Source organism: Peromyscus leucopus, chromosome 4 (genome assembly GCF_004664715.2).
Source record: "Peromyscus leucopus breed LL Stock chromosome 4, UCI_PerLeu_2.1, whole genome shotgun sequence".
Taxonomy (NCBI): domain Eukaryota; kingdom Metazoa; phylum Chordata; class Mammalia; order Rodentia; family Cricetidae; genus Peromyscus; species Peromyscus leucopus.
Window position 1 is genome coordinate 19,091,889 of NC_051066.1, and position 12,589 is coordinate 19,104,477.

Genomic DNA, 12,589 nt, shown 5'->3' on the forward strand with positions numbered 1-12,589 from the left:
ATTAAGATTTAACTTACTAAGGCTAGAGATTTAGCTTAGTGGTGATGACTTTGTCTAGCAAGTACCAAGTCCTAAGCTCAGTCCTCAGCACCAAAAACAAACTAAAAAGAATTTCCTTTAAAAAGTAGTCAAATGCATTGTTTTAAAATGATAGCTTTTGCCCTGGAGGAGGTGGGAATGTGGAGTAGACTGAGGGTAAGGGGAGAGGGTGGGAGGGGGGAGAATAGGGGAACCCGTGGCTGATATGTAGAACTGAATGGTATTGTAAAATAAAATAAAATAAAATAAAATGATAGCTTTTATATTTCACAGACTTGACACATGTAACTGATTAACTCAGAACATAATCTGAAGTGACTGAGAAATCATGTTAAGAGCGCCCATGAGGCACAGGAAATTGCAAATGGATGGCTTGGTTGTGCCACACCTCTTATACATAAGGCATAAATGATTCCAATTTTAAAAGATCAAGTATGCAAGGCTGAGTCTGTGTTACAAATTCATTATTCCCATCTTCAAAATTACTTTATAAAGTTCTTTCATATGCAGAAATTGAGTAAAAAGAATTTTAAAATGGACAAAACCATTATGAAAGAAGCAATGATTCAGAAATACACATTGAAGACAACTGTTTCCAGAATCATAACAACTTTTGTTCTAAAAGATAATCCATAACAAAAATTCAGTTGCTTCTCTAATACCTTCGTTGTGCTTTGTACTTTTTGTCAAATATATTTAACAAGATTTGAAAAATATATTTATAAGTAAAAACCCATTCTCAAGACTTGTCCTATGTTACATGACCATACATATGTATAAAAAGGGAATATATATGCATATAAACTATTGTATCTTCATTTCCTTGGCCTTCTCTATGTTTTTTGTAAAAGAAAATCATCAAAAAGGGAATTTTAAGGTTGTGAACCTAATACAAATTAATTAATTCTGAAGTTTTAAAAACAAAATAGAAATGATGCAAAATGTATCAATTGTGTATTTCATGAACTGTGCTGACCTTTCTCTCTTACTCGGTTAAAAATTTTGATCTCCTTTAGGTTGACTCCGAGTCCGGTTCTCATGGTTACTGTTTCTGTAGCATCGTTCTTGTGGCCCCTTCTGACCGACCCATTGGCGTGTGCTCTGCCAAAAAATGAAACACACAGCATCAACAGTCTTGAACTAATTAAAATCAAGTCAGGTAAAACTGAAGATAAGGGATGGCTCAAACGGAAGAAAATAAACTAGTTTTACTGTGTGTTGTTGAAATGCTTGACCGCGGAATAGCTAGAGATCCTTGCTGACCTCTTCTGAAAAAATTACATGGTTTTGTGAAATTCTTTCTGTAACCTTGCTAAGGGATGGCTAATCCTACAAGGGCAAAGAAATGGCACTGAAATAACATTTTGAGACTCAAATACTTACAAAAAAAATAAATTACCTGTCAGACCAGTAGATGTAAGCCCCAAAGACCGCTACTGAAAACAGATCCACACTGCTCCCAGACAGCACCACCTCACGATTCCCACCAGTGTCAAGGTCAATTCTTTCTATCTTGTCTGTGCGAGCATCACACCAGTATAATTTATTTTCCTACATAGTGATTTGAAAGCAATAGTACAAGCTGTTTTGGTTATTTATTAAGTAAATAAGGGAGTATTAAAAGTAGACTACTGTAAGCTGGACACGAAGACACTTTAGAATCTTAAAAGCAATTCAACAGACCTCATAGTCAATGGAGATGCCATTGGGCCATGCTATTCCCATGCTTACAATCATGACCTTCTCGGAACCATCTAGGTGAGCCTTCCCAATGCAGGGCATCTGTCCCCATTCAGTCCAGAACAAGAAGCTGAAATTAAATTGATCATTATAATAATAAACAGATGAAAGGGCACCAAATAAAACTGCGAATGATAGCAAAGCTCTTAACAGTATAGTAGTGCGCATAACAGAACCAAATAAGCCACAGAACTTAATTTGCAAATATCTCTGCAGTTACTAATAGAATCTTATTATAAAGCATTTTTAACCGGGTGTAGAAATCACAAGAATGGAATACAGTAAGGACAAATATTTCAGGATTTGATTTATATGAAGTTTCAAGGACTGGCAAACACAGACAGACCAAATGCAAATTAGAAGTTATGAGAAAATAAAAAGAGGGAGTTGCTTTATTAAAGTAAGTTCCATTCAGTGCTTTGGAAGAATCAATAATATACGCTCATGCTATCTGAAATTTTCTTCTCCAACTTGTTTCCTATTTTTTTCCTTCAGCTTCTCCTTCATTAGGCCCCCGGTGCCTCTTTGATTATTCCTGCACCATTAACCCTACACCACAGCAGCAGAGCACACAGACTAGGGTGGAACATTATACTGGACTTTCTTAACCTTATAATCATTTTGAACTTTTTTCCTCAACTACATTGTGGGCCCAATAAAAACAGTGTTTTGTTTTGGTTGCTTGCTTTTTCTGTTACATTTAGAATTGTATATATAGCAGTCAATAATTATGGTATTTAAAAATTAAATCTAGTATTATTTAATTTATGCATCTATACGCCAATAATTGTAACTTTTAACCTTCACCCAAACATCTAAATGCAACTATTCTAAGTTTTAAAGGTTCACATGTGATGTCACACTAACGTATGGTTTCACACTTAACAAAGAAAGCATTTTACTTTAATAATCTCAAAAACTGATGTGAAAGAATATGTAACTCAGAAAGAGAAGCCAAAGTATTATGAGACAAAATATATTGATAAAGGGAATATAAACAATTAGGGTAGAAATTCATTTTTTACTCACTCATTCATAAATTCAGCATTTATATGATAGGAGAGGGAATCCTACTTTTAGATGAATACAATCCTTCATAAAATTGAAATTATGTACTCACAAGCTTTCAACCTATGAAAAACTAATGTTTAGAAAAATAACTCAAGAAATGATATTTCTTGAGCTTCATATATGAAACCTAAAGAAAACCTGCTTATTTTGTATACTCATATAAAACTGTTAACCTCAAAACTTAAATTACATAAAATATATACATTTGATTTATCCTTGTTACTTTTAATAGTTGACATTTTTTTAAAAGCTGTATAAAATCTATGTGCTGGTATTTGACAACATAATGAAAGAGGTTTGACTAGAATTCCAAGTAACTGAATACTGAAGACATTGCCATTCATATTCACAAATTCTGTAGTACAGGAAGGGAAAATTTAATAGGAAATGTCACTAATGTTTTATTAGCATGAAACTGGTTAAAAGTGCATGAAAAATCTATATAATAAAGTCAAGACTTTTAAGTGATACTTTCAATATATTAAAAATATGAACTGATAAACAGATGTATGATGTCATTTAATCATCTGAGGACAAATGTCATGATTGTTAAAAAGCCAGGTGCTATTGGATTGCAATGGATGCAGTCCGGCAGCCAGGAGAGTCATTCCTATCACCTTTTAACATATTCAAATAGGGATGGAAATGCATATAATAAACATTTTACTTAATACTAATCCATTTACAAATACACTGAATGATCAAGGAAGCAAGGTTTTAAATGAGCAGTGTAATACACATTACATTGGTAAATCATAATGGGCTATTCAAGCTTGGTGGAAGCAGGCTAGCAGCACAGAGGCCCTTGTGCTCTCTCCTCTAAAGCTCCCTCCCTGGGCCCTTAAGCTCTTAAAACAAGATGAAAGGAAAACAGCAAATAACTAAGTTATAAATACTATGCCCCTGAGGGCAACTAGAAAGCAGACTCTTTCCAAACATGATTACCATTTATCCTATAATGTAAAAATGTCAACTGTGAAAAGGAAAGCTAGGAGTGCTGTCTTTTTGGAATTCTCTCAACTGCCTTCGCTTTTCCAGTCAGTTTCTGCTAGATAATAATATAAGCACCCAATTTGATGGTCCCTATCTGATGCTATTTTTGTTTTGTTAGTTTGTCATTTTCACCTTGGAAGTCTGACTTGTGGGGACACTTCTCCACCAAGGACTCTCTCAACCTGGAACTCCAGCTGGCTTTCCCAGTCAATTTCTGTTGGATGCTTGTAAGCCCACAATTTGATGATATTACCTTTGGTTTTCCCTCTCATGGGTTAATTCACTCTTTTCTGGGACATGTTGTGAGCAATTGATTGAATGATGTCACTCCTGGTTCTTTCTGTTATTTGCTGTTTATTCTTTTACTTTTGCTTGTTATAAATTTAATAAACTGACTCATCCAAATCCAAATGCCCAACAATTGTATATCATTCTGTGGACCTTACAGAACACATTGTCTGAGTAATCTGTTTCACATATTTAAGCCTAATTCTCACAGCTGTGGAAATGATGGCTTAAAGTGAATATTTTCTGTTCATATGATCAAAGAATGGACAGGAAACAAATTCAAGCATTTAATATCATCTTTGTTGTATATTGTTCTACTATCGCCAATAATTTGATATTGTATGTTATTCTTCCTGAGCTATCATGAGTATAACAAGAGATGTCTATACACAAAGACAGAAGTGGAATGAAGAATAGCATGAACAGGTAGGGGTTTAGTTTTGCAGAACAGCTTTATCTTATTTAATAGTAACAGTCCCTTCTTCTTTTGAATTGTGATGCTTCCATGCAAGATGCTAAAATGAGTGCTAATACAATTTGTGGATTATTATTTTTTTAATGAAAAACTATTCTGCATGTAGATTTCATATAAATTTTTATGCATGTACGAGTGACCTGAAGGGCTGGAGAGATAGCTCTGAGGTTAAGAGAACTGACTGTTCTTCCAGAGGATCATGGTTCAATTCCCAGCACCCACATGGCAGCTCACAATGGTCTGTAACTCCAGCTCCAGGGGATCTCACACATCCATGCAGGCAAAACACCAATGCACATAAAATAAAAATAAATAAAGTTTGAGAGAGAGAGAGAGAGAGAGAGAGAGAGAGGAGAGAGAGACCTGAAAGGATACCCTACTACACAAAGCCAAATATAATTGCATGTTGATGATTTTATTGTTAATTATTCAACTTAATAAGGTCAAAATTAAATAACACCTTACAAATGCAAGCCCAAGATTACTAAAAATAGGGAGCTGACTAGTTCGAACCTTTAAGAACATAATACACAGAAGAATAACATTCCAGTGCAGGAATTACAGCCCAGTTGAGGTCATGCTTTACAGCTACAAAATGCTTATCATGTTGAAGTGACATGGCTGAGAAAATGAACTTTAGGGTACTTATGTAGTCAATTTAGGCCAGGAAATACTATCTCACTGCAGAAAAAGTTAAACATTTTCAAAATGAAATTCTATGCTTTATTAAAATCTTTTTTAATAACAGATTATTTGTTAAACTAATATGAAAAATCACATTTTTATATATAATCGCTCTTAAACAGAGATATAATGCTCAATCAAGCCAGGCAACATATATCCTGGTATCTAAGAAAGGAATACAATGTTTACTTTATTTACAATTTTATGCTATGCATGATTAATCAAATCTTTCCACATCATGCTATGATTTCCCATACTTTTCATGCACAGTAAATGACTTTTCAGTATAAAGAAAATTATTACAGTCGATTCTGCCCTATTCCAAGAAGCTGCCAAAAGGTAGAAAAGTCCAGGGGGAGAAAGTTGACTTTTCAAGAGGAACTAAATTCCTAGGTGGTTCCTGTTTTGCATTTGGCTACATTTGAAAAGACTTCAAGTCTCTATTGTTCCAAAATAGGCCTCATGCCTTCTTTACATGGCACATTTGAATTTAGCTAATTTACTCTATAATGGTCCCCCTTTCCCTTGACAGTATCACATGCCATGTTTTATTTTCAAACAGAATTGTAAATGCTATATTTCATTTTTAAGTTAGGAAATTTTGCTCTTAAAATCCTATGTTAATATTACTTAGAAATCATTTTGAATGATTTTCATAAGCCTTTCATTTTAATTCCTTTTCCACTGGAGTCAAGTCAATAAATACATGCATGCCAATGTGTAGAGGGACACCTGTCACTGTTGTTTTCAAATACTAATAATTATTTTCTGTAAATCATTTCTACTCTCAGATGCAAACATGGAAAATGTATTCTTTCATGTGACACTTTATGAAATGCTTTCAACAAAAAAGGAGGCTATGCAAAGACTATTCTAATATTGTGAATAATATAAAAGTTCTTGGCTCATCAGCTGAAATGTAAATTGTATATTAGGGACCGAAGATCAGGAAGTCAAAACTGTTTACAGACATCTTGCTAAGTCATAGTCTCTCAATGGAGTGAAAAGGTGAATCTGACAAATGTCTACAGAGAGAAATGGAAGAATATGAAGGTAGACGAGATGGCTTTTGGCTTGTATGGAACCACGAAAAAGCAACATTTCAATTACTTTAGGTATATCACTGAACGAGTCCCATTGTAAGAAAAGTAGTTAGTAGGAGTGGAGGTAAAGTGAGGTTCAGTGGCAGGGAATATAAAGGGACTTTGAAAAAGAGAGAGGAAACTGATTTTAATACTTTCCAACTATGTATGTGTATTTTATAGATTTCACTGTATGTACAATATTTCACTGACTGACACAAATTGAGATCAGTTCAAATACTAATTAAAATGAGGGAGAGAAAAGCCTATTGTGTTGGAAATAAAGAGAATCAGTGAAGATGCTCTCAGAGCTGTTGGACCCCACAGAGAGAAGCAGAAACAAAAAAGTCTCCTGAAGTCAGGAAATAGAAAAGTAAATTCTTGGGTAGAAAGTCAGTGGAGGGAAGTGTCCAAGACAAAGCAAGGGGTGTAAAAACCTAGAAATGTCTTCATCATGAGGCCATGGGGATACTGAGAAATGCTTTATGAATCACTCTGATGATCCTGTGAACATGCCAGCCCTCGGTTCATTTCTTCCTTTTGACACTGCTTTAAACAGGCAAGCCACCAACTCATCTCAAGTATCACTTGAAAGCAGCTAGTGCCACTCACATTCCAAAGTGCTCCCCTCTGGACACAGAAAGGTGTCTTGGAGCCTTCTGTGGGGGCTGCTCAGCCTTCTGGGGTGGGGGGCTGTCTTCTGTATCTCCTGATGTCCTACCTGCTGTGACTACCTTTTAGAGGCCTCTCCTCCTTTAACAGTTAATCTATTACAAATGCCAGCTTTACCACTCCTTTTAAGCCCCTCTCTCTGTCTCTGTCTCTGTCTCTCTCTGTCTCTCTGTCTCTCTGTCTCTGTCTCTGTCTCTGTCTCTGTCTCTGTCTCTCTCTCTCTCTCTCTCACACACACACACACACACACACACACACATGCACAACGCTGATTTTTTTTCATCCTCTAAGTTGTCATGTGTTACTACTGGTGGGCATATCAACACATTGATTAAATTTTAGAAACCCATCCCTTGGTTTATATATGGAGTGGTAGATGTTTCTGTAATAATTTTTGAAAATACAACTTGTAAGTTCTCCAAGTGAGAATGTTGAAGACATAGTCAAACATAAAAATGTAGAATTCAGGAGAAAGATTTAACACATAAAGGAAATGATAACTGAAGACCATCAACATTAAGAAGTCAAAGAGAAGAAAATATTTTACAGATATATATCTGATAGAGTACTAATATTCATAACATACAAAAAAACTAAATAGAAAACAAACAACTCTATTACACACAAGTTAAGAAACTGAACAGTTCTTAAAAGAAGAAATACAAATGTCCAATAATATTTTTAAAAATTGTTCAACACTCTTGCTCATTAAGGAAATGCAAATTAAAACCATTTATTTCACTGTAATCAGAATGGCAATCATCAAGAAAGCAAACGACAACAAATACTGGTGAGGGTGTGGGGAAAGGGAAATGCTTTTCACTGTTGGTGAGAGTTTAAAGTAGTGTAGCCACTGGAAATCAGTGTAGATGCTTCTCAAAACACTAGATCTACCAAATAACTCAACTATGCTATTCATGGGCACATACACTAAGTACTCCAGGTCTTACAACAGAGATATTTGACATTCATGTTTACTGAAAGCAAACAAATCAACCTAGATGCCCATTAATGGATGAACAGATAGCCAAAATATGGCATATCTACACAATTGACTTTTCTTCATCTGTAAAGGAAAATGAAATTATAAAAATTTCTGAACGGGGCAATATATTAAGTGATATAACCCAGATTCAGAAACACAAACACCACATGTTCTTTCTCATATGTGGATCCTAGTTTCTAAATTTTTTAATCTGTATTTATGTGGGAGAACGTACGGAAGCAAAACAACTATGAAGAGGTCCACGAGAGGAGAAAAATAGATGTACAACATTGAGGTTGGAAAAATTTCATTGGAGACACAGAGTGAGGGATCGAGGAATAAAAGGAGAAAGGAGGGTCAACACAAGTAATCGCAGTTGCAAAAGCTACACTTAAAACAGTTATTTTGTAAACTTATTAAAATTAAAAATAAAAAGTTGAATGGAGTTTTCTTGAATGGATAGATAATAATACCTCTCTCAAAAACTGTAACATTATTAAATGAAAGTGTCAGCCCCTAAGATTCTTGTGGTCTCCAAAACAATACAGGCTGTTTTTACTACTCTTGGTTACTAATGTATGGGTATAGTCATAAATATTTAGAAGGCAATTTGAAAGGCACATCATGTCTATTTATCAAAACAAAGTCAGGAGCTTCCCCATATAAGGACTATATCCTCTCCAACTTTTGACCAGATTTATAGTACCTATGCATAGTAGAACTAAATGGTTAGATGTTGTTTCTGAAAATGTGATATGTGTTGATCGCATGACATAGAGAAACCACGCTGGAATGGAGCTGGAAGATTCCTCCCTGAAGGCTAGTGTTCACAGTTTTAGAAGATGCGGTGCAGGCTGCTGGAGCAGAAATGTCATCATGGTCATATTCAGCTCTGAACTCTTTATGCTACAAAAATGACCTGCCAGGCATGATGTGCCCATTGGTGCATTAGTAATTTGACTCTTCGGAGGATAAACAGCCACATTCTGATTGTTTTTGAAGCCCCCTTCAGAGGCAGGAATTCATTTCTGGTACTATAAATCTGGTCAAAAGCTGGAGAAGATAGAGTCCTCAGTTGGGAAGCTCCTGGCTTTGTTTTGGTAAATGGACATGATGTGCCTATCAAATTGCCTTCTAAATATTTATGATTATGCCCATACATTAGTAATCAGCTTTGTCATACTTTGGTCATAAATGTTTCTTTGTTTTTGTTTTTCATTTTCCATGAGTGGTGGCTGTCACATTATTACAGAAACTCATAAATGGAGAAAGTGCTTGGAATACATGACATAATGCCTGGCCCTAATTAGGACAACTATAGCACCAAGGTTCATGGAACATTTTGAAGGTAAAGCAGAAAGAATGTAAGAGCCAGATAGAGAGAGGGCATTATAGTTTGCTGCCTTTGGTATGTCACAGCTGTTGCACAATCTTGAACTCTCAGCAGCACTGATTATCTACACAAGACCTGTTGTAAAGTGGGTCCATCAGCTTTCCATCAGAGGTGGAAAGGTACTCAGAAGGCTCCACACATCAAGTTCCAGAGGACTTTTAAGTAGTTTATGCTTGTTAAGGGGGCTGCAGTTTAAGAGGCACTACTCCACCCCTCCTGAGTAGGTATAGACAAGCTTTTGGTTGAAGAGAAAGAGACAAAGAGAGACAGAGACAGAGACAGAGAGAGTTTCTTCAGTAGACTAGCTTCTGGTAAGATGTTCATGTGCTAGTAAATAACCCTTGATTCTGATTCCTGTAAGAATACCTAATGAAACTCATTGGTAAATCACCCCCAGGAGATATCATAGCAGAATGGGTACTAATTGGAAAGAGGAAGGGGGTCATCAGGAATGAGAAGAGGTTAAAGGAGAATCATAGGAGGTAAAGATAAACATAATGCCTTATGTGCATGTGTGAAAATGCCATTATGACACACTAACACATATAATTAATACATTATAACAAAAGAAAAATAGCACAATAAATAGAAATAATTCTAAAGAAAAATGAGTTAGAAGGACCAGAAATATAGACAAATCAAGGAAACTTTTTTATGCCTAGAAAAAATGTCTCTTTTAACCTGACAAGTCAGAAGCTCTCCTACTTATAGAACTAAGCTTATTCTGAGATCTGGGACAGATTTCTTAGAATAGGACATTATCCAAGCCCTAGGTGGGTGAACTAAATATATTAATATTAAATATGTCAATATTTAATCTTTTGTTTGCCCATTTGACTCATCTAAGGATGAAGATGTAGTCTACTCTGCCACATGCCATGAACACACAGAAGTGGTTTTCTGCACATGAGCTGCACAAGATGGACCTATGAACATGTTATTATGTATAAGGAACAGTATCATTAGGCCCCAACTCTCCTGTCTAGCTCTTGGCAATTAATGGCTATTGTGGTGGGTTACGCACTTTTTCCCAGTGATATAGCAACTGGTAAGCTGCACATAATCCAATAAATGATCCTCTATTATGTACATTCAATCAACTCTATTTCAATTCATTGGGTATAAAAAATTAAGTAAAAACTATGAAAGTAGGAGCAGGTCTAGCTGGGAAGAAAGGTTCACTAGGAATGGATGTGGGATAAGAGAGGGAATAAGGCATGGGGTTGACCAAAATACATTATATGGAATATAATGTTAAATAATTTCAAAATTAATGTTAAAGGTCATGATAATTATGAATTTTTCCAACAGGTACTTGCAAAATTAAAATGAACTTTCTAAGCTAAAACTATTATCATGTTGTAGACATAGTTAAAATGATGTGATTGCCTAATTTTTCCTACTATAACTTAAGAAAACACAGTTCAAACCCAGAAAATATATGTAAACCTTAAAATTACCCTTTTTCTGGGTGCACGGCTATAGATCTTGGTTGATCCAGGCCTTGGGAGATAATTACATAACGGAAAGAGCCATTGAGTCTTGCAACTTCAATTAAATTGAATCCGTGATCTGTCCAATATATGTTGCCTAGGAGAAAAACAGAAATGCCCACAACCAAGTTAGGAATCATAGAAATGTTTTCAGTTATGCTTACAATTAAGTTTCTGAGTCTTCACATAACTAAAAGCACGTTTACTTCCTTTGATTGTGTATTTACTAAACAGCTATAATTAAACTAATTCATAGAGACTTCAAATTCCAATCTCATATTTTGATGGTTTAAACTAAGTAGCATCTATTGACATGTTTGAAAGAAGTCAAAACTTCTCCCAACTGTTCAGAGTAAGTATTTTAACTTTATACTAACTTTAAGAAAAAAAAAAAAAAAAAAAAAAAACTTCTTGTACTTTGTTTACCATGTGGAACTCTCTGGAGAATTGAGCAAACTGTACAATACACACTCTACATCTACATAAAAACATTATCCGAAGGCAGTAGAAAAGTTGAACCTAATGCAAAAGAGAGTATTTACCCCCTTGGCTAGAAAGAAATTTTAAAATGTTAGAAACAAGAACCTGAAATATTTTAAAGAAGAATGAACCCCCTATAAAAAGAAAAAACAACAACAAAAACTGTGGAATAAAAAACAAGACTAAGCCATAGATTTTTACCAGCAATCCAGTCAATTGCTATTCCTTCCACTCTCCCCAAGCCATTGGTAACAATGTCTTCTTTCCAAGTCTGGTCTCTTTTAGCTCTGCTGATTTTATTAAGTCCCATGTCTGTCCAATAGATGGTGTCATTTTCTATTGATTAAACACACACACACACAAAAAAAAAAACACACAAGCACACACTATTAATTGCATCAGTACATGTATTAGGATCACATTAGAATCAGTGTTGCAGGATCATCATGGACAGAAAACAGTGGATTCTCAGCATTCTTTAGGATTATTTACTAAAATGAATAGTAGTAAAGGAACTATAAAATAAAAGAAACTAGGTTTCAGCATTTAAATTTTAAAGGTACATTCATAAAAATTCTTTATTATGTTTTCGGCATTGTTCTATTTGTTTTGGCTTAGTAAGTTTTTATTCCCATGAAATTAGGATGTTTATTCCAAACCACATATTTTTCTTCTAGTTTTTGTTCTTTTTCTACATGCTTCTGAGCCATCTGAATGTATGATGGATAATACTGGGGATAATCAACTCAAGAGAGTCTCGAAGTGTGGAGACAATAGACAGGCATGTGACATTCTTTCAGTTCTATCAAGGGTATTTTAAAAATAGGTCATTCAATATATGTAAAGACTGAAAAAACGCTCATCACCAATTATTCCTTCTGAGATCCTAAGTAGCATCTCAAATGGAAACAATTCCCTTGTATTTCTCAAACTCTTGTTGTACAAACATATTTCAGAATACTTGAAGAATTGTTCCATGCTATCCAATCCTTAAATAACTGTGCTTTTTTGAATATTGAATGAAAAATGTGTCTAAAATATTGTAAGTGAAATATAATACATATATGTATATTCATGAAGGGTAGCAATTACAGGTCAATGATTTTCTACAAAGCTTCTAGAAAGACATTGGGGACAATCATTAAATAATAAATTTGCCACCTGCTAATGTTTTGTGCTGTGGCCAATGTGACC

The 12,589-nt window shown here is 34.9% G+C and overlaps 1 protein-coding gene across 5 annotated transcripts in view; it reads right to left on the reverse strand.

Annotated features, from left to right (window-relative positions):
- Lrp1b (LDL receptor related protein 1B) overlaps positions 1-12,589 on the reverse strand; it is a 1,927,307-nt gene that overhangs the window by 484,723 nt on the left and 1,429,995 nt on the right. For all 5 annotated transcript variants that reach the window (XM_037205578.1, XM_028868856.2, XM_037205579.1 and 2 more), the window contains 5 exons: positions 11,597-11,731; positions 10,883-11,012; positions 1,723-1,849; positions 1,439-1,590; positions 1,016-1,140 (listed from right to left, as the gene is read on the reverse strand). In XM_037205578.1, coding sequence (XP_037061473.1) covers positions 1,016-1,140; positions 1,439-1,590; positions 1,723-1,849; positions 10,883-11,012; positions 11,597-11,731 — 669 coding nt within the window. The remainder of the gene's footprint in view (positions 1-1,015; positions 1,141-1,438; positions 1,591-1,722; positions 1,850-10,882; positions 11,013-11,596; positions 11,732-12,589) is intronic.